At 37.4% G+C, this 23,469-nt stretch overlaps 1 protein-coding gene across 3 annotated transcripts in view; it reads right to left on the reverse strand.

Moving 5' to 3' along the window:
- TFDP2 (transcription factor Dp-2) overlaps nucleotides 1-23,469 on the reverse strand; it is a 56,901-nt gene that overhangs the window by 26,922 nt on the left and 6,510 nt on the right. For all 3 annotated transcript variants that reach the window (XM_085298632.1, XM_085298631.1, XM_085298633.1), the window contains exons 2-5: nucleotides 22,702-22,768; nucleotides 8,937-9,040; nucleotides 3,416-3,537; nucleotides 783-830 (exon numbers count right to left, since the gene is read on the reverse strand). In XM_085298632.1, the coding sequence (XP_085154758.1) occupies nucleotides 783-830; nucleotides 3,416-3,537; nucleotides 8,937-9,040; nucleotides 22,702-22,768 (341 nt within the window). The remainder of the gene's footprint in view (nucleotides 1-782; nucleotides 831-3,415; nucleotides 3,538-8,936; nucleotides 9,041-22,701; nucleotides 22,769-23,469) is intronic.

The raw sequence follows: 23,469 nt of genomic DNA on the forward strand, positions 1-23,469 counted from the left end.
TTCTCCTTAGCCTTTCTGAACAAATAAAAAAAAAGGCATTATGTTTCAGCAGAGCCACTTAAAATACTCAGTTGAAACTTGTTTTTTAATTACAGAAGTGGTTTGATGGTATGTTTCAGAGAGACCTATAATTTTGCAGAAACAGAAATTACCAAGTTCTTTGTTTATGCAAGTTTGAGTTTACATTGGTATTAAAGGGAATTGCAAAAGTGCATCAAAAGGCAAGAGTAAAGCTTGGTACTATCAACAGTAACAAGCTAAAAAACGTTAAAATATAAGAATGCTTTTGAAAATTTCAAGTTCATTTAAGAGAAAGAGAACACTAGAAAAAAGGACAGAAGAAAAAGAACAGTAGAAAAAGATAGCAGTGGATTTTTTTAAAAAAGTCTAACCCCTATGCAATTAATCAGTTTGAATGCTCTCTGGTAGGTAAACAAATTAAAATACCCTGCATAGATTCATAGTAGTTCTGGAAACAAAGGAAAAAATATTATCTGTTACCAGTATCTGTCACACTGAAAAACTAAAACAATCTACTTCTGAAAATGTATTCTGGTTGCTTTTCGTGACTCTGATTTTGTCTGTAAATGTATTTATCATGAAGCAATAAAGCAAATAAGTAATGAAGAATAACTACATGAAATAACAACATAGCTTTCACCATAGAAGAGTGAAAACTGCTGAAAGTGGGAACTGGACACCCTTCTTTCTGAAGRGCAGATCTAGAGAGGCAAACCAGGCATGACTGACTGTATACATCACACATGTTCAGTAATACTCACCTTTCTGAAAAATCTGATTCTATAAATTCTCGAGTCCGTTTTCTGTCCCTAGAAGATAAATAAAACTTATATGAAACTAGCATTTTCTATTCATACCAGCAAAATCCATGCATTTGGTAGCTAGCTAAGTACTAGTATTTGCTGTTAAATATTTACTGCAAGAAGAAAATAGCACACATACAGTGGGATGGAATTTGAGAGAAAAAGGTTATGATTTCTGAGGCTGCCTGAGCTTACTGCTGGACAGTTAGGTAATACTATTAGGAAGGTTATGTACTATACTGTAATACTACAGGAAACGATCTAATACTGTGAGAAGGTTCTAGTTCTACCATGATTTGCCCATATAACTTTAGAGAGGGAGCTTTAGCAGGGACTACAGCAAGAGCTGAAGCGAGCTAGACAACCAAATCCCATCAAAAGAAAAGCTGGAGTGCTTCCAAAATACCAATTTAAAGTCCTCACATGGAAGAAAGTGCCTTCATACATTGCATAAGATACATCCTAGAAGATATTAAACATCTTGGTATGCATAGTAGCATACAAGAGATTTACTCTGAGGAAGCAGCTGACATGAATTTTGTGTAGGAGCAGCAGCTACCAATTATTGCCAGTTTTGTTATAGTTCTAAGCCTGTTTATTAGCTACAGCAAACAAGTATCAGAAGTTGCATTCCAAACTTATCTTTTACTCTTGCAGCTGATTACAATGCACAGTGCTTGATAACTGCCAGTAAATTACTCCACTTTGATGCCCTGCCATTTCAAAAAGAGGGCGCACACCACATATTTATGCAGCTAAAAAGTAGAGCTTTTTAGCTCTACTTGAAAGGGGAGTTGAAAAAAATACTGGATTTGAAGATCTGTGCCACAAAAACCTGTGTATATTAGGCTGTGCAGTTCAGAACCATTGTCAATTTGGGAAATGCTGCCAGTGGACCTCTTCCTCTGTAGCAAAATCGCCATTTTTCCTCTTTGGCAATCCCTGTCCATGGTACTTACCGTTATACTGTGGAAGCTTGGGATATGAGTGGAGCAGAGCTGGGGGCTGCAACATTTGCTTTGGTCCTTGGGGAACTGGAAGAGCAGTGACAAGAGAGCTGCAAGCCAGACTGCGTCTGTTTGTAATGGAGCTCTGACAATGAATATGATCTTGTCTCATTTAACTTTGGAAACAATTAGGAATCTGTGCAGTGGAGTAAACAATGGGATGGCAAGGAGTCTGGACCTAGAATTCCTCTAGCACTTTCTTCATTAAGGGCTCATAGATGCTAAAGTTAGACACGATCACAGAACCTTCCCTCCTTGGTTCTTCAGATGAAAATATGATCTATATTACAGAGTTCTGTGGGGATTAATAATGATCAGCCAGTGTATCTGGACAACATCTTGCTGATTTTCATGTGATAAGCAACAGTTAGGCTTACTGAAGTACTGTGCCTAGATTTTGACTATCTCAACAGAAGGAAGGTATTTCTCAGTGGTGCTGGTGGTGATGGATGCACTGCAAACGGTCTGTCTCATAAGCTACATCACTGGGTTTGGGTGAAGCTCAGGAAAGTTAATATTAAGTTGATTCTCTGGTTTTGCAAGCTGTGAACAGACACTACAGCTTTTCCCTCAACAAGGTACTAATAGAACTTCCCGTCACAATTCACAAAATAAAGTCATCTTTGACATCTCCTTTGTCACATAAAATCAAAACAAAGTGGATTCAAAACGTATTTGCAGAGATAAACACACATTCATGTAAGCCCCCTTTTTCCAAAGAAAATCAAACTTAAATACTGCTTAACTGGACGTGCATTTTGCAGACTACATTCTCTGTGGTAGGAATAGAAACTTTAAAGTAAAGTATATAACAGACCTTGCTTAAAGCATAGGGTGAATAAAGTCAAAGTACAAACATCATGCTCACATTTCTACAATTTCCTAGATGCTYCGTTTTCCTACCTGTAAAGCTGGAAAGATACTACTGACATTCATCATCGATTAGAAAATGACCTAAATTTGGCAATTACTTTTTAATTTTCAGAAGAACAGCATTACATCTGTCTGAGATAGGAAGTTCAGCAGTACTGAAATTCAAAAAAATCATGAAATACTGTAAAGACCAGATTTCCTTAGAAGAGTTAAAGATAGTCACATTACTCTTAACTACTTCAGAACCCCATGAAAACTTAGTGATATTGTAAAATAGTAATAAAAACACACCACTGATTACATTCCAAAATTGTCACTGAAGTTTTATTCATAAATGCCTCCTGAAGCATGTCTGACAGCTCTCCCTCTATCAGCACCAGCTGACATGCTCTGTAACAAAGCTACTTGCATACATCATTAATCTATTAAAAAACACACAAACAAGCAAACAAAGGCTCATCAATTTGCACCTCTCCATGACCACACAGAAACATACGTTGTCATAAAACAATATTAAAACAGACAGTGAAGTGACTGGCACGTGTAGCACTGTGTTCACACGTCCCAGACATCAAAAGCGCAGAATGCGCTAAGAGTATACTCCTTTTAACTGCGCAAGAACTAGAAACCATAAGCCAACGTATAAGAGTACAAACAAAGAAAAAAATGGAACAGATCTGCAAACATCTTTAAATAAAACAAACTCCTTACCCTGGAACCCAGCCAGTAGCTTCTGTTATGTGTGTCTGTGTGACCATTGTTGGAGCTGGATTATAGGGACTCCCAATCAGAACACTCCCTGAATTGGTCAGTCTTTGTGATGTGCTTATGATCTATGATTTTTTTKGGGGGGAAAAAAAAGTCTTTTAAGAAAATAGAAGCTAACATAACCAAAATTCATACTAATCATGGTTCTAAAAAAAAAAAAAAACATCTCTGCATATGCAAGCTGCAGTCAAATTATACTGAAGAGGTGTCATTAGAAGATCTTCATATATGACAATAATGACAATGTTGTCAGATTAAAGATTTTTCCTAACTATATCTTATTACTATAGTATTCACATGAACCAGAGCTAGACAAATTTAATTACTAGGCTCAAAGGACAGGATCTGTACCTACCTATATCTAATTATTTCTTCCAGAATACGTGTGGGTGATTTCTTACTCACTGAAATTAATAAAGCCTTATTTCCAAAGGATGCATGTCTAACTCCCTTTCTTTGGTATCAAAGATAATCTGAGCTCCAAGTAAAGTATTCCTTGCAGTTTCTACTATTTGCAAGAGTTAAAAGCATTTCTGCAAGCTAATAAGATGGCATTGCACCTATGAAATTAAATGGAAAGTCTATTTTTAAATTATGGCTCATTTGTGTTAAACAAAGCAACCTGTTGGGTTTAGCCAAAAGAGCAAGGCAGACCAAAGTGACTGGCATCTGTTGCAAATACGCACTGTTTGCATGGCTTGCTTTCAGCATAGATGGGCTTTAAAATACATTTATTCAAAGCTGGTGGAACTCTATTCAAATGGTTGGTAACACTAAAACTCTTGGTCTCAACTTTTAAGTCATACCTCTGTTCATTCCCCAAAGTAGGTGACCAGGAGAATTCAGAGAGTACATACAAATGAAACAGTATTGATTAGTTAATCCTTGAAATAAAATACAAACTACAAATTATTTGTGTCAGTACAGTAATATTCATTCCATAGCTTCCTGGAGAAAGCTTTACACTCAGCTTATTTTTTTTCTTTATTTTACTTTACTCCGTACATCAGTTACATTTTGAGTACCAAACTTTCCATCTTTACTACTTAACATATCCAGTACCCTTATAATATGGGTATATGGCAAATATTTTGTTTCATATCCATACTTGTTTAAACATGTAGAAAACATGGTTTCTATCTGAAGGATTTCCAGTTTCCTTAGCTCACCGAGCATTACTTTACACCCTCCCAAATGCTACTTGGTGGTTACATTTATATTTATTCTTTCCTGAAGAAATCAACTTATCTGATTTTGCAAATAGCTTAACATAGACAGACAAGTAAAAATAGGAAAAAAGAAAACCCTGCAAAACACAGGTACGGGTTAGGTATTTGCTGTTTCATGTTAGAGAACAACAGATCCCCAGCTGGTTGTATTTTCACACTGTGTGGAAGCACAGGAGTGGTATCAACCCTTACCAACTTATGGCTACGTTGGCTTAAAATCAGAAAGATTTTGTGGCAGAACGGCTAATTTTGAAAAGCTTGCTTAAGTTCAACGCTGCCATAACACCACTATGTAGGCAAGAATCAGTAATACAGTATTTCATTCAAATATTAATCCAATCCAGTAACAACTTTTCTTAATTTCTTGCAATACTATAAGTAAGATTTATTTTCAGTAAGCATATGGCTTTGCCAGCATGTGGCTGACACATGCCAGAGAGAAAAGATTTGAAACATTTTGCATATCAGAATGCATTTCACCACATTCCCTAAAGTTTCACATTTCTCTACTGAGCAAAGTGCAGTTTTCATTTAAATCATAATGCAAATGTATCATATGAGTTTTTATCTGTAATCTAATCATAACTTTCTCGCGATGATCAGTATAATAAATTGAGGTTACAAAATCATGCTGAGCTAGAGTATTTCAAAAACCAAATGATTCTATCGTTCTATACTATAGTGCCATCTAGTGGAAATGGGAAGTAAGTGCATACCCTTCCCAGGGTCCCTTTTACTGCAAGGCAGCCATGCTGCACTCAGCTTGCCACCTTGCGTGGCCTGGCAGTTACAGACACATACAAGCACAGAATCCACCCTTCTATATAGCTCATTAACAAAGCTGCAAATTCCTGGAGGCAAGGACACAGACATCACAGGTATAAAAACTACAGCATTATTTCAGTGTGACTTTGTAGTTGATATAGAATGCAATGTTTATTTTCATAAAAAGTGGTACATATCAGGTACTTTCAAAGGACTAATTCCATTTCTGATGGCCAGAATTTTTCCAGTGTACCTAAAGTAATCACATAAATTCACTCTGTAAGATAAAACACAAAGAATCTCATACTCTAATTCAGAAAATAAAARAACACATCTGTAGGATGCAGTACTATTTTTATCAATAATACTGTGCTGTTAAATTCCCTCAGAGAGACTATCCCTATTGCCTGAGATGCCTTACCTCAGCTCCCAGTCTGGGTCTACTGTAACAGGAGAGGCAACAAGAAGATGCATCTACATTGCATCAGAGAACCTGTTTACGACCAGGAAAGGAACTCCTTACCATTCTAGCTAACACTGTAAATGACATAAAATTGTAGTGCACGCATAGGGACATCAGTGGTTCTCACGGGTAAGATGGCAAAGGCAAACCTCTCACATCTAACTTTCAATCTTCACCAAGATTTATTGTGTGTTGCACCTAATGCAACTGCAACAAACACCAGTTAAGGACACCTTTTAGAAACCACAGTGTAAACCATGTGTTAACAAGCACATGCCAAGCTCTTCAAATGAACTTGCCCAAGTTTTTCATGTGACAAWAAGCCATTGAAATAAACTGATGGTAACGAGCTTTCTGTAATGTTATTCTGTATTACTTTGTGTTACTCTGTGTTATTTCAGTAGTGTTATATTAAAAATAAAGTTAATGTCAACATATACATTACTCAAGGTATGGTAGTAGGCCAGGCTTATCAGTTTTATTCCTGACTGAACAAAAAAACTTAAAACCATATATTTAATGTTATGGAAAAAAAAGATGTATGTTAAATGCCATTATTTTGAAAATTTATCATAAGCAAAAGAAGCAAAGTTTGATATATAGTGGCAAGCAAAACCTAACATACACTTCTTAGTATAGTGGAGAACTAGGCATTAATAACCAAAATGATTTTTAAAATAATGTGACTTTCATGTAGGAAAAAAGAAAGTTGCAGAGGCACAAATCAACTTGCATAAAAATCTAATGAATGCATTACATTTGTGATTATTCCACTGTTCATCTTTTGATTGCTGATAGATTTATGAAGCTACTAGTATACATATAGAATCATAGAACCAGTAAGGTTGGAAGGGACCTCTGGAGATCATCTAGTCCAACCTTCCTGCTCAAGCAGGGTCACCTAGAGCATGTTAGACAGGGTTGCAGGACAAGGTTTTAAAGTAGTTAAAAAAAAAAAAAAAAAACTGCAGAGCTAAACTATGTTCTCAAGAACCATTCTGAGGAACCAAGCTAAGGTTTCAGAGATGCTAGAGACCTCCAGGAACATCCTGATTTAAAGACAACAAAACTCACTGAATACTTTTTGTAGGAAGATTTTGAACATAAAGATGCACATAAAGATGAACATGGCTGATTTAGGGACATCACATTTTCTGTAACAAACAGTATCTATGCCAAAGCAAGGTCCTGAAATGGATGATCAGAGAGTCACAAGATAAGAATGCGTAAGAGGAGACACTGTACAAAGTTGAGTGAAGAGGGTTTTTTTTCCCCTTTGAAGATACCACATTCTGAGTATTTTGCATAATTCTGAGTCCTGTATGAATGTTAAAAAAGAGGGTAAAAAATCAGTAACACAAAAATGAGAATTTCAACCATAAAAACTGAAGTATCTGGGAAAAATCATGCTTTGATCACACTCATTATGTCCTTAATGGCTGAAACAAAGCTAGCAGTAGTACAGTTACACTTTTACTACATTTTTCCTTCTGTCACATGAAAAAACTTGTATGAAGAGCGGCCTAGAGTGAGGTTTTGTAGTTAACTTTAGATGAAAAGTGTTAGCCTTATGAGTTTAATAATCCTCACAGAAGTAAGCTCACTAAAAAAGACATCATTTTCTTACTAGTATCTTTCTACTAGAGTAATCTTAAGTAGTTCTGCTCACACTGTGCTACAGTGTATTTATAACTAGATAGCATCCAGTACTGATATTCGCCATTGTTTAATTTACTACTCAGAAATTTGAAGACACAGAGCTCCAAATGCACACCAAGAATATTAGCCTCCACAGATTTTCAAAAAGCAGATATAATTTTCTATTGTCCTGCCTCCATTAGACATTCATCGCTCAACAGCTTTTGCCACTTCTGCCAGCAACACAGGCTAACTTGTAACTAGCAGCAATTCTGCCAAAAACACCTTGAAAAGTCAGCAGCAAGAGTGGGAACTGTACTAATTGGCTACTGACTGCTCTCTCCTGTTCCTGGCAATTATTCATTGTGATCCTAGGATAAGTCTTATTTTATTTTATTTTAATATAGAACCATTCAAGGGAAATACTTCACCGCACATGTTACAGCAGTACTTGTACCAGCACCAATGCTTTCAGGAACACCTTTTTTTGGTAGACAGCCTTTGGCTAGTATTTCAGATGAAGGGCACTATACAATGGAAGATGCAGTTGGTGGAGGGTTGAGGGTGTCTCGTTATAGTGCTTGTGACTATCTGCCTAAGTGGGATAAAAGCCACTGGAGAACAGTAATAATTTGTATTGTGAAAAGAACCGACAACAAGTATTTATTAAACATGTCAAATGGTTCTTTCACACAGGCTAAGTGTTTGGTAATCAGGCATCAGGTTACCAAAGCAGTTCACTGTACTACCTATTTTGTCCTCTGGCCACCAGAAAACTGAAAATGTTTTTCAAAAACAGATCTTAGGTGGATCCTGAATCTTTAAAACAGCAATATATTCTCATATAGTTACCACTGGCAAGAAAAGACAGTTCTGAAAGGAGTTAGTTTCAACAAATTAAATCTCTAGGGACATATCAGAAACGTTAAGTCTTTGGCAATTCTGGAGATTTAAGTGGGGAGAATATGGCTCAAAATATTGAAGAAAGAGCATTAATGACATTCTTTATGAGATTTTTCTCCTTAATGCAATTTTGAGTAATAGGTAAAAATGTCAACTGGTGCAACTGTCTATTTTTGCATGAGGGATTTCCATTCAAAACCAGAGAGTTAGGTATGCCCTAAAGTCACACACAAAATGTTTGTTGGGATTGGCAATTCCAGCATGCCAAGATCGCTGTACCTACACGTCATTACATTTCCACTGAGGTGGGGCACTTTAAACTGCTTGGTAGCTTTTGCAGCTGGAGCAGGATGCTGCAAATTCCTAGCACAGTTCTCATCTTCATTTTTCATGTTTCCGTATTACATAAACRGGAAGTCATGCATCCAGTTACACAAGCTAGCATTACCAGAATTGCAAAACTTACCATTTGGGGTCCAACATTCACATTTATTGGTCCTAAAGTTTTTGGCAAAATCTTAGTTGGAGAGTTGGTGCTGGAAACTGGTAATGTAATTATTGAAATATTACCTAAAAAACAATAAAAACAAAAGAGTTTTAAATTACTTCCTTGGACATTAAGCTATAAATAACATTTTGGTGAATTCTCACATAATTTTAAGGCTTCTTTGTCCTGCACACCACAAATATTATCCTCACAAGAACAGACACCAAACCATTTAGCAGATTTCACAAGGACAACCAACAAAATAAACTTCATTATTTTCCTTTAAAAATTATGTTACCACTGTATTTCCATAAACAACTTCCTCTTGCCTAAAAAACAGCACAAACAGCTTGCCATGCCTCAGTATTACAAGTTAAAATTCAGGAGTTTAGAAACAAGTTCATATACTCATCTTGTTTATAATCATACACCTGTATAAAATCTATAGCCATAACCATTCCTTGTCTGACAATTCTGAAGTTTTCGACAAACATCAGTAAAGTACGCCTACGATACCAGTGTATAGATGGAGTAACTGAGGCCTTTGCATCTTGCCTAAAATAATAGAGCAGGCAGCTGGGTGTCAAGATAAAGCTAGTTAGCTATTCCATCTCTAACTCGGTCTGTTTTCATTATGAGTTTATCATCTTTGTGTTCTCAGACTGCTTAAAGATCTAATTCATCCTACCTTCACACAGAGGAGCACAGTTCAATCTGTGAATCTCACAAATGCTGGTAAACAAAACTGTCCTGCAGCACTACCATTAGTCCACAATTTTTTGAGCCGTTACACACAAACTGCTTTAAGTGGTGAACACATTCATTTGAGGAAACTGTGGCAGCAGCAGCTCCCATCTATGACAGTTTCAAAGCAAGAGAGCTGTGAATATTGCTCAATCAATCAAATATCTCCTCCCATTCTTTGGCAAAGCCTTGTCAAACACTGATAGGTCTGGAAGCACAATCAAACAAAAGAGCTGCTACTGCCTCATAATCCACAAAGAGTCAACCTGGGTCTAGTTGGCATCATGAGCTATACAGATGAGCTCCTGAAAAGCTACTTAGATCTCTAGCATTTAGCAGACAAAAACCTCAGGCATCCAAGGGAAGGGGTTCGTTCAGAACAGCACAGCAACAGGTCAGCACCCCTCCTTCCTGCCCTCCTCCTTGGAGGGGAATTCGCCAGTGTTCAGCTTTGCCCAAATGGACCCAAGCTGACTCAGTGATAGCAGACATCTCTGTTCCCTGGTCTTTTCTGATGTAAGTTGTTCTCTTTCACTGCCTGTTTTTCTCTTTTCACTTAGTCCTGAACCACAGTCATTTTTTTACTTAGCATAGCTGTATTCTGCCATAACTCTAAGGTCGTTAATTCAACAATGTAATTTCTCTGTTTCTGCCAAACACAACTGGAACAAAAAGAATAACAACAAAAAATTGTCAGCTAGAGTACAAAAATGAAGTTAAAAAGAGAGAGATAAGCAGTATCTACTTTTATTAAAAGAGAATGTAGACATTAGAAATATTAAAAATTTGGGACAAGATATTCTAACGTTCTGTACAAATTCCTTTGACGTCTAGAGCAACACTACTACTAAATATTATTTTTTTTCCAAAAGGCAGATCCGCACCTGAGAACTAATAATGCTAATAAATAACCTGTAGAAAATAGAGGAAAATTTATTCAGTCACCTAACTTACCTAGAAAAAAGCTTATACAAATGCACACTCACAAAACCAACCCCACAGTAAACCTGTACTCTAGTATGAAGTACTTGTATCGAGGTAGTGACAAAGTAAGATCACAATAATTCATGATTTACATACACTGCATTCACATTGTTAGCCCAAAACAGTTCTCCAAACTGGCATGTCACCTTTTTCCTATTTCTACTTTTTCAGGAAGTTCAGCTTAGGATTTCYCAAGTTCTGCTCACATATTCTCATCAAAACCTAGTATATCTCTCATTGCATTCTGCTGTGGCAACTGATATTGTCTGTCACTTCCCAGGTATTGCTATAGGAATTTTCCTCTCCACTGCTGCAGCTGAAACTTTTGACCCCTTTTCCTCTGAGATCAGTTCTCAGGTCATCTTTCCTTGTCTTTCCTTTAATGAGGGAAAAGAAATGGATTACTTTCTCTGATGCCTGCAACAGCTCTATAAGGTGGCATGGAAAGTGCAGTAAAATTTTGAAATTTAAGCATTTAGCTCAAAGTTTTCGTATTCACCGGGCTGCATCACACAGTCATTTTCAGTTATACTTTCTAACCTGCAAGAAGTCAGATTGTAAGATCAGGTCATGTAAGATTTACTGTACTATGTAATTATCACTGCTACAGTGTACAGTTAAACATATGCATATATATCCACAATCTGAAATAAAAATCACTGCACACACAGTTGATTCCTTTTTCAATATGTGACATGTGGATCATAATCTGCTTTCCTTGGCAATAACTTTTAAAATATATACCTATGTATACAYACACACAAACAGAAAGCTGTTGCTTACTAACCTATGGCCAAAGCTACACACAACCACTAATAAATTACTGCAGTAGCATCGGAAAAAATGATTAAGAACTACTGCTGCACTGTGCCTTTGTTTGCAAAGCTACCTGGATAAACACGTAAGGTCACCATTATTTATAGGGCAACTTTAGCGCGTTTGATACATTGCAAGTTACATAAATACAGAGTTGTTCAAATTACTTCATCTGAATTTTAAAAAGACAGTAGTTTAAACATGACATATGTTTAAAAGTCTGTCTGGCTAGAGTTTTGTGCGAGTGATACAGATTTTATTTCATCTCTTAATCCTTCCATAAATCCCCATTTGGCAGCAAAAGTGTCAAAGTGACATTAAAAGTTGATCAAGTCTCTGAAGAAATGCTTTTATGCTCTTTCCTTTTTAATTTCTTTACAGGTAGATATATATGTGTGAATGTGTAGACTTTTAAACACAGATAGGATGGAAACGGATCATTTTCTTTTTTTNTCTTTTTTTTTTTTTTATGAGTGAGGCCCCCCTCATCCATCAGAAAAAGAAAGATGACGGCATTTTCCATCATAAGAACAGCCATTCTAGGTCTGTGTCAGCAGCTGAACAAATAGGAATCAGTTTAATCAATTATGAACAAAATATTCCTTCCTCTGTTTTTCCTTTTTCAGATAGTGTCGTAGTCCAGATATTCATGTGACCTCAACTGTTCCAAGTATTTAACAGTAGAAACACCACATTATCTCCCTTCACAGTAAACATGATAATTGGTTCAATTAGTTGCCACAAAAAGTTAATGTATTTCCAGATATATCACATACGCACCCCATCCTAAAGAAATATATTTTGCATACTATATCGTTGGGGTGACTGTTATTTCTTCTGTAAACAAAGCTAAGTCCGACCTCCAAGAATATTGCCTGTCCCACTCGTGGCCTTGCATTGCTGCAGTCCAGAATGCAACTGCCACCCAATGCYGACATGAGTCCATGCCTGGAGCTGGCCAGCACCAATCCCACCAAGTTAAGAACTCCACGCCATGGGCCACCAACTAGAAATGGCTGCTTCAGCTAGAAACAGCACAGAGAGCAGGCACTTGCTTACTAAGATCACCAGTTGTATTTTATGCTGAATTTTGGAGGATAGTTCACATCTTTTTGCTGAAGTTCTGGTAATTTCTGAAGTTTTTGAGGGAAAGTAGCATTACAAAACAACAAGCACCAGCAGAAACAACTTCTTCAGATCTTAAAGAATAGTATAGAGAAAGGAAGTAAATGTCACGCTCTCTGTGGATAATCTAAAAAATATTCAACAGATTTCTGTATTCATCTTAAAGTAGTGAAATATGACCAAGTTGTTTTTGTATATACACATATATAAAATCACATACTAGTTCTGAAGGCTTTAAACAAGACCAAATGCCACACGAACACCAGGTCTTAAAAATGCCCATCATACAGGGACTGAAAAGAAGAATTTTACAGATTCACATTTCACAGAAAAGCAGCACTGCATACAGTGAGAAGCTGAATACAATGGGACCCATCAGCTTCCTAGTCAACAGTAATTTCATCACACAGACAGAAAAGGTCAGGATAGACGAATCCAACTAGGATGATCTGTACAGTAACATTCAATTCTTGTATATTTCCCAGCAGTACTTCTGAAGTGCAAAGGAGTCAGTATCATTATTCCTATTTTACCTACGGAAAACTAAGCATATGGGAAAGAAACTCATTTAAACCTTCTGTCAGAGATTTTATCTGTAATATGTATGAGAATACCGTAAACTGAGCATGCACATCACTTACACACATTGAAAATCAGGATCTGTCAGTGGACATATGCATGCTTCTCTTAGAACAAAAGCACTTTTCTCCTAGACAAATTATTTTACCATCAGTCAGTCACCATTCCTGCTGTCTCACAGAGAGCAACCAATGTTGTTATTCCTTCCTATTTAGAAAAACATAATCGCTAGGTAACTATTACGCTTTCTAGCATTTGAGAAAGATTATTATTTGCATGCACAAGAAATAATCCCATTTACATGTTTTTTAGCTTCAAGTAGTCAAAGTTATTCATCTTTATGTACATGTACCTTTACATCCACACACTAACTAAACATCCCAGAAGATCTATTTAAAGTCTGCACACTGCATCCTAAATACCTTGACTTCATACAAACAGCATAAACTCCTGTAAAAGTATGGAGCTGAAGGGTTTTTAGTGATTTATTATTTTTTGTGCCAGTCCATTATGTCTGCAACTTAGCTGCAAAGATAATCAGAAACAATGTAAATCTGAGAATCTATAGCATCTGTCACAGCTAGTTTGAAGGAAACCATAGCTGATGGAAGTACAGATCAGCCAGCTGGGGTAACACACAATAAGTATGTCAACAAAAAGTCTTTGAATTTTTAGACAAAACACCAGGGAAGTTTGGGGGATTTCTATTTAGTATTCAAAGTACCAATGAGTGTACCAATAAACAGTCATTTAAAATTTAAATAACATAGCCTATTGGTCTGCTTGTAATGACAAAGAAAACAGTTCTGAGTTATGAAATATGTGAAGTTCATTAAGATATTTTGCAATAATGTATATGATGTTTCCTCAAGCTCCTCTATTAAACTAAAACATTAACTGAGCTCAGAAAACAGGACACAATATTATAAAACATACAGAAAAAATGGATATTAACATGCATATATATTTTCCAATACATTTCTTCATTTGTTTATTGTGCAGACTTACTAGGCTACAAAAAATTTTAAGTATTYCCTAATCTGTAGGAATACATATACATATATGTAATATGTATTCATAAATATATGAAATTAAAGATATCTGAAGAAAAAAAATAGAGCAAATGGTATTTCAATGGTATTCAGCTTTCCCTAAGCGTGCAGTCTTTTGCTGTTCAACTTGAGACAAATTTATAGGTGGTATAAGCTGCATGAGTCTCAAAATACCAAATCCAGGCCTACTGATAACCAATGCTCCTGTCTTGGCTGTTTTAGCAGATCTCTTCAAGTACAAAATGAATTCCCAGGGCTTTTTGGATCTCAAGTTAAGAGAGATCCGAGGCCCTGGTCAGATACTCAGCAGCACTGCCAACCTCATCACGAATGCTCAGTCCTGCCCCAAGGCMAGCACAGCTGCCTTTATGGCTAAGCACTGAACTTGCTGCCTTTGCCTATGACAGGGTTATTTTCCAACTGAATCTGTTCCCTGATCCAATGAACTACATCCATTGTAGCCACATGCTAGTGCTAGCCACACAAGAAGCCACATACACAGCTATTCTGGCACAAAGCAAAGGACAATGTAAGAGCATCTGTGAAGTGGCCAGAACCAATTTAAACTGGTACGATTGCCAGAAGAAATGCCTATCAAACCATACACCAAGTAAAAAATTACATCAAAAGGAAAGGCAGAAAATTATAAATATATATGGATATATTGTATATATAGTATATGTATTGTGCATGCATATGTGTACACATATATGTATATTCTATATATAGCATGTTTTTATATATATATATATATATATATATATATATATATATGTTATACGCATATAAAAAGAGACACGCCTTACTGCTTTTATTATAGTAGTATAGGCATACAGCAGTCCTGTGTCATGAAAAAAGTTTACATCCTGAAACCTTAGTCCTCCAAAGTGACTCTCATACAAATTTGTACCTGTATATATTGTGGTATCCACAATTAGAACAGAACAGGGTCTCCTCATGTTCCCCCTGGATTGAATTACAGGATCAGAACTCAGTAAAAGTTATGTACTGCATTAGCAAAAAACCTTATTTTACTGTAATTAAGTTTATTATGAAGTTGTATTACAAGACAGAATTCTCACCCAAAGATTTCAATTTGATCCAATTGCTTTCTTCTTCCACATGCTATTAGCGAGTAACTATCAACTTGCTTTTCTTACAAAAAATGGATCAAGTTAGATTTCACTCAGATACAGATGCTTTAAGTCAGCCAATAGATTTTGTTAAAAAAGCAAAAAGAACTATTAACCTGGAAAATAACCTTATTTTTTTATGCAAGAATATTCCACGGGAAAGATGTAAAATAATTTCGGCAACTTCTATAAATTTTTGACAAGCACTCATAAACGTGATCCTTGAATTTTCAGGTCATTTATGGAAAATTAGCCAGGTGCCTCAGGACAGTTTTCTGTATATTTTATTTAATTGATCTAATATTGTAAATACTTCTTTCCTTCTAGGTCATGTATGTCAGGTACTTTCAAAATAAGCCAAGTAAATAAAAACAAGATTTTTGAAGCAATATAATTAAAARTGCAACCAAACACAGGTTAATCCTGACTAGACTTTTTTCGATTTAGAAATGAGASAGTTAAAACAAAGGTATATACTTCTTCACTCCTACCACCAGCTATGAGGATGAAACAATCTTGTTACAGAAGAGACACAGAAACATCTGTTTTTTTTTCTTGAATCAAATCCGTATTAAGAGCTTTCCAGCTCAAAGCCTGTTAAGATTTTTTCCCCCCTCAAACGAAACCTTACTGATTATTCTATATGTTTTTACTGCAGTTTCTATTATGGTAGTAATCGCTGCAGTAATTCTGCTCAGACCCCAACCTTCCMATTTTTATGAAACACTAAGAAACTCGAATAAAAAAAAAATAGTCAAACCTCACTCTAAGTACTGCAGTAAAATATGTACGTAAGAAGCAGAGGCAGCAGAACCTGGTATTTCCAGCGCTACTTCTTCCCCGCGCACCGGCTGAATCCGCTGCTCGCGCGGCGCCGCTTCGGCCTCGCGCTCGCTAACGGTCTCCGGCCACGCCGCGCGCCGCCCCTCCCCCCGCAGCGGCCGTTACGCCCAACCGCCGCCGCCGCCAGCGGTGCGGCCGCGCCCGCGCGGCTCCCCRCGGACGGCGCCCGGCCCTCACGGCAGCGCAGCTCTCAAGCGCGGAGGCTGCGGAGCATCGTAGTGGGCGACCGGGAAGCCGCCAGCGTCGTTGTCTGCTGTGCAGCATCCCCCAAGCTTGGAGCGCGCAAACACGAYGGCCCCGTTTCGCCGCCGGCGCCTCTCCGACACCGACAACTCACCTAAACCACGCGGGCAAAGTTCACCGCCTCGGTCCGCGCTGCGGGCGGGCAGCACCGCCGCGCCAGCCGCCCGCGGCGCGCCCTCCCGCCGCCGGGGCCGCGGCCCAGGCACCGAGCAGGGCAGGAGCGAGGCGCGAGCAATCGCAGCCCGAGCGAACGCGCGGCGGCCGCGCCGCTCCCCGCTCCCACCGTGGGAGCGCTCCGACTCGCACGCTTCTTTCTAAATCTAAGCAAATTATTTTAAATCCCAACAAGCTCACACAACAAGAGAATCTTAATAGCAACGCCTGGAAATTAAATAAATTGCCATTTTTCTCCGCGTCTCATGGATGCACAGCGAAGGACAACGCAGGGGGGTCAGCGCCGTTTGCGTTACGGACAGCTTGCCTTTTTGCTCGGTTTTTCTCTTGAATTCCTCTGCCAAAGCCGCGGTTCCTCACCCCACGCTTTTACCGCAGCCCTGGAGAGCACGTTTAACGGGGCGCCCGCCGGGCGGTGGGGGCTCACCCGCAGCAGGCCGCACGGGCGCGGCGCGGCGCGCAGGAGCACCCACGCCGCAGCCACCCCACTCCCCGCGCGGCGCGGCGCGGCGCGGCGCGGCGCGGGAGCGTCACCCCGCACCCCGCCGCGGCACCGGCTGGAGATACGACGCCAGACGGGGAGCTGCAGCGAGCACAGGCCCCGTCCCCCATCTCCGGCGGCAGCCGGCAGGGCCGCGGCCCCGTCCCGCCGCACCGCGGGCTGCTCTGCAGAACAGCACAGAGGGGCACAAGGCTTACACGTCTGCAGCTGCCTTTGAATTTTTAGTTCTCTGCATCCTCCTTTGTTTAAAAGAATCTTTCGGACACAATATCCCTTTATGTGTCACTAGATGACTGCAGAAGATGACAGAAATTAACTCATTTTACTTAGCATGCCGGATAAGAGGACTTGTGATGGCACCTTATCTTACTAAAAGTGGCACCAATTTAAAGCTGAAAGGCTCCTTTGACTGCTAAAACTATTTGCAAGTGATATCCAGTTATGAACCTTGATTTTATTAGAGAGTTTCATACCCCAGCAACTGTAACACTGCAGGTATCTGGAAGGCTCAGGGACTATTCCCTGAACTAGAACAGAGTCCTCAAAACTGCAAACATCAATATAGAAGCTAGRTAGTTTTTTGGGACAAGCGATCAAATGTCAGTACAGATATACCTTCTGCTTGGAATCAGTGGAAAAAGATTTTAAGGAGCAATTTATTATTTATCCAGAAATAGGAGCAGATCAGCATGCCAGTAATCTGCACATACTTTATGATTCAAACAGTCTTTTCAGCACTGATACATTGTTTTGTTATACCCCTTCAAAAATGCTCAAAACACTTCTGGTATTTTTTTGTATAAAAAGCAAGCTGTTAGTCACATAAAAATTCTCAGAATACTAGGTAGAAGAAAAAAGCAAAATGCCAAAGTAAATGTCATACACAAAAAGATCCATCTTTGGGACATGACTCAAAATTCCTCTGACAGAATTATAGTATGAGAATTTACTACACTCTATTTTTAAGATTCATAGACAAGACGCAAGAGTAACTTTTTATACAAGGGAACAGATCTCAGCCAATAAACCTCTAATGTCTGATCTCAAAAGCCTCAATGATTTTTCTTCTCTCTTAAGACTAATAATTCTAATATTTAAGAGAAACCATCCAACACAAATGCCTACTGCAACATTACCATAACAGRAAGATCCAATTAGGCTATTTTTATTAAAAAAAATATAAGTGTTTAACAGTCAGTAAGTTAAGCACTGCTAGTACTTAAGATACTATGATATCCAACATTTGAGAAAGATAGTTTTCAAAATAGGCAATTATTTCTGGCATGTTTTAAGATGTCAATCAATTGTTTAGGGGAAGCTGGAATGCATTCTCTCTTTTACTGTCCCAAATAGATTAAATTTGAAATTCTCTTGCTTGCCTAGATAGCTTTTTCACAAGAACTCTACAGTGTGTCTGACTTAATTCATTCACAGCTTGAAAAAAAATCAGCCAAAACACACCACTGGACTGTTGCTATTCAACTAATTCGCATATCTAATTATACCTATTTAAAAGCTAACTTGAACTATTAAACTTAATAACATTAACAGAATGAGCTAACTACACAAAGACATCTTGCCACTTAAAACAGGATTTTGTCTAAATAATGGAGTACTTTTGTTAGTGCCAATTAAGTTCATTAGGCACCAAAGTTATGCCTATACCCAGGAGTGTTTCAGTCTTGTTAGCATTGAGCACAGCAGGAATTTCTCCCAGTGGGTACAATCCAGGATATGACACTAAAAGAAGACATACATACATACGCATATATGTGTGTGTGAGTATGTATACATATACTGCTGTGTATGTTTATATACAATATATACATTGTATGTGTATACAATATATATACATTTCATATATACATTTCACTGATACCATCCAGCCTGATCCAAGTCATCGCATGCTAGCATATGCTGCTGTGTATACATTTATATACAATGTATATATTGTATATGTAAACAACGTGTATACATTTTACTGCTACCATCCAGCCTGATCCAAGTCACCCCATGATAGCTTGGTCAATGTACAATTCTGTGGTTATTTGCACCACAGTAGAGACTTACTGTATCATATTTCTCTCCTAGCTTCTGGAGCTCCTAGCTCATGTAAGCAGTGCTGAGCTTAATCACAGGGTTAAGATCATTAGAAGATGGCTTGGGAAAGAAGTACTAAAAACACTCTGCAAAGTTTTATTTTAGATCTCATTTCACCTTGTAAAAAAAAAAAAGGCATGTAACCAAAAAATGTATTAAGAGGAGTTTTGAAAAAAAAAATAATGGAGAGAGTCTATAAGCAGCTGAGATACAGAGACACTATTTTAGTGCAAGAATTATTTCCACAGTGTAGAGTATCTATAGAAGTTGCTCTATGCAATATTCAAGATCTGAAATTACTAATTTGTGAGACCTACAAATAACTCTTTCTGATCCCTCTGCATCCAGTCAACAAACTCCCACATGAGTTTCAGTTCTGGTTTTAAGACTGGTCAAACAAAACAGAATTGCTATCATATTTGATTTTTTTTAGTTTAAAAGTGCTCAAATCTAGATGCCAAATTTTACTTTCAGAAAACTAATAAATAATTAAAAAAGCAATAAAAATGTGAAGATGGATAAGATTTAAAATGGAAGAAAATTTTAACCACATAAGGAGATAAAAAAATTTTGTAATTACTCACTTTTGTCAACAGCAGATAACTCACACATCCTTACTCCACATTTATATTAGTTCTAGAAAAAAAAATTTTCTAAAAGTCATTAAAATAGAATATAATTGAATAGACATACGCACATACTTGCTTTCTTCTCCTCAACTTCTAATTAAGTTCAGTGGTAGGTGAGATGTCACACATGTTCATGTCACACTTTAAAAAACACTAGAATGGTCTTCTAGTACCTACTAGTACTAGTCTTCCAGTATCAGCATCTTATAAATAATTTAGATTTTTATTTTTGTTTTTAAGAAAGTCCCTTTGATTCAAATTAATACAAAAGATCATGATTACAAAGTTACTTTTTAATATCGTAAGTTCTATATAAAAAACACGGTGTAGAGAAAAGATGTAGTTCTACAATACTCTAAAAGAAAATGTAACTGCTAAAACTTCTCCCTTTCCCATCCCAAGCAGCATATTGATTATCTGGCATATTGATTATGCCAGAACACCTTCATTATCCATGTTAACAGAAGTTGAAAATAAAGCAGAAACATATCATAACATATCTTAACATAACATTAAGATATCTAACCTCAAAAAAAAAAAAAAATCCCTCTGGCCATTTTTCTCTGACTAGCTGCAACTCTGGCATCTTTCTAATCTTTAATTGTGTAGCTTTAAAAAGTGTAAGCCAACTTAACTTTTATTTTGTCTCACTCTCCCTTGCCCCAACACCTCTTCAAACCCCCCATTCACCAGAGTGGGCACTGCCTGACTTTGTAATGCAGCAGCCCCAACGCTAAAACTCAGAACAACATTCACTTTTTTGAAGCTTGAAGATCAGAGAAGYGTCCAATTTCTAGTCAGAAGACAGAAACAGGGCTTTACATGCATCAGTATGAATCAGCTTAAACCAGACCTGAATCACAGGGCAATGCCTGGAGTACAACTCCCTAGGAATTCCTCCTCTGGGGAACAGGGTGATCCTACTTGTACAGAGAGCCTCAGGGTTTAATCTCATGCATATCATGACCATAACAAGCAACAGCTCTGATTTTATTCAGTGCCTGCAGTTATTTCCCACAAGGTATGCAAWAATTTATATATTTAAAGAATAAAGATTTTTCTCAAAACCAAAACTGTTTGTTTTAGAACAAATAATTTCATCTACACGAAACCTTAACAATAGCTAGCACTTCGCATCTTCTCACAACATAGGGTGGCCCACCTTCTCATACCACAAATCACTCTGAATTTACAAAAAAGAAGCTCAACAACCTTTCTTTAATACAGCAATGGTTTTAGAGTACAGCTTCAGACTTTTCAAGCGATTTAATAAATTCAGTAATATCCTGAAGATAAGCTTTCTTGAGATAATATAACTTGAATTAACCATCTACCATTTTTAAAAGGGGGAAGTTCTGCTGTCAAATCGGTTCTGGAACTTGTTAAAGCCCTCTATGTGCTGATTAAACCCATCTGTCTCTGCAGAAAGCTAAGTCAGGAGGGAGTAAAAGCAAAACAAAAAACAAACAATGCCACCACCACCTCCAAAGCAAAACCCAATTGCTTTTTGCTAGTTTAACAAGTTGAAGCAGCTTATAGAGAGGAGAGAAAGCCATCAGAAAAATTAAGTCTAAGAGAGAGTGCTAAAAACTCTATTAGTTCTAGAATAATCTTGACATGTTTGCTGACCTATGTCTCACCTTAAGAAAATATTTCTACTATCTTCCTACTTCCTCAGTGTGAAGTTAACTAAGTTTTCTGAAAGCAGTAAAACATCCTTTAATAGGTCAAATAATAATTTATCATTGATCAATGTCACTTTATTGAAGTACCACATGTACATCCCAAGGAAGACCAGGAACTCAACTAAGTAACATATAAAGATGTAATGTGACATAATCCTTGCTTTAAGAGATACACAACTTAACAAATTAACAAAAGATACAATTACCATCCTCACTTCACACAAAGAGATACAGACCAAAACATAATATACACTTATGTTTTGGAATTCTCATGCAATTATCATGGACATCAAGTAAAATTTGGAGTATTTTTTGATATTTATATAGCCAGCATTCAAATATCATAACTCTGGGCATTTCTCTTATTTTATGCAGAATATTAAATTGCTAAATGTTAAGAAATAAAATTAGGCTTTCAAGATGGAAATTATTCCCCACATGACTACTGCAGAGTTGACTGTATCTTTTGTCATAATCGTGTACTTAAAGCACTCCTGGAAGGTACTTGCATACAGTAATATGCAAGAAATGATAGCCCACATAAAATCAATGTGAAATAGAACTCTTCAAAACATCTTGCAAAGGTGATTAATACAGACAGACTACCGGACTATATCACCTATGGATCTTATCCAGAATTACAACTGAGGCATAGAAGAATCAGATAGCTTGCCCARTATCACAAAAAAAAGTTGTCAAGTCAGAACAATTTTCATCCCCATCCCCAAGATCTTCCTCCTTCAGCAGCAAAAATGAACCATGGAGAAGGTCATGCTTAACCTTCCCTCCCCCTTTTGAAGAATCAGAAGCTGGGAATTTTAGGGGGAAAAAACAGGAACTCAGCACATTATTCACTACAAGAAAAACAGTAGCTTTTTAAATTTTTTAGTTGCTTTTGCCATGATCTCTAATCATTCTCCTCTTAAAACCTWAAGATCAGGGACACTTGCATATCAGTAATACCACATATACTATTGTGGATTTGTGTAACACATTAACTTTAAATTCTGAGTTCCCCAAAACTGAATTAGCCACATGCAGTAAAGGCAGCAATAATACTCATCTACCAAATAAAAGAGAAAAGTAAGTCTTGATGTATGCTTCTCTTCTACGTATACAAACAGAATTCTCTTACCTTTTGTTGGACTCTGGTTCTGATCTATAAATCCTTTCAAGTCGCCATTTGTGGGAGTCACACCAACCTGAACAAAACATTTTTGCAGTTTTAAAATATGATAATTTTTGTATGTTTTTTAGTATGCAAACAGTACTATGAAAATACAAATTTTGTACACTCAATGCTGAGAAGTTTTTCAAAAACATACGAAGTATACTACCTGATTATTCTGTTCTAAAACTTTACATTTCTACTTTCAACAAATGCCCAGGTTAAATATATTTCTACACCTCAACTCAAAAAAGAGGAATGAAACATCTGCTCCAAATTCCCAAAATACTATAATCCTATAGATAGTACAGTCTAAAGAGAGCCTGAGGTCCCAAGCAAAGGTTCCAAAACATTTACTGTGTATATCTGAAGACATTTTATTTTTATTGAGAGTTTTTCTAAATTCAAGAACTTACTTATCCTGATACTGTACTACGCATACCCATTGTCACCTCTGTCATATGGAGCAGCTACCACCTGTAGCACAGCAGGAAACTACCCAGTCTCCAGTATTCTCAGTACTAAGCCAATGRCTTACGGGTCTGAGGAGACATGACTATTGGCACATTTTAAACATATTCCCTAGTCTTCAGAAACAAACTGGACTACCTTGAGGATAAATTCCGGGAGACAGAGAGGATTTATATCAGGACAGAGCAGACAGAATAGTGTATTTCAGATTTTGGCACATATACAAAGCATAGACAGGAGTTTGTGCTATAGAAACACAAATGC

Source organism: Rhea americana, unplaced genomic scaffold, assembly GCF_003343005.1.
Source record: "Rhea americana isolate MKP2758 unplaced genomic scaffold, rheAme1 scaffold_14, whole genome shotgun sequence".
Lineage (NCBI taxonomy): Eukaryota > Metazoa > Chordata > Aves > Rheiformes > Rheidae > Rhea > Rhea americana.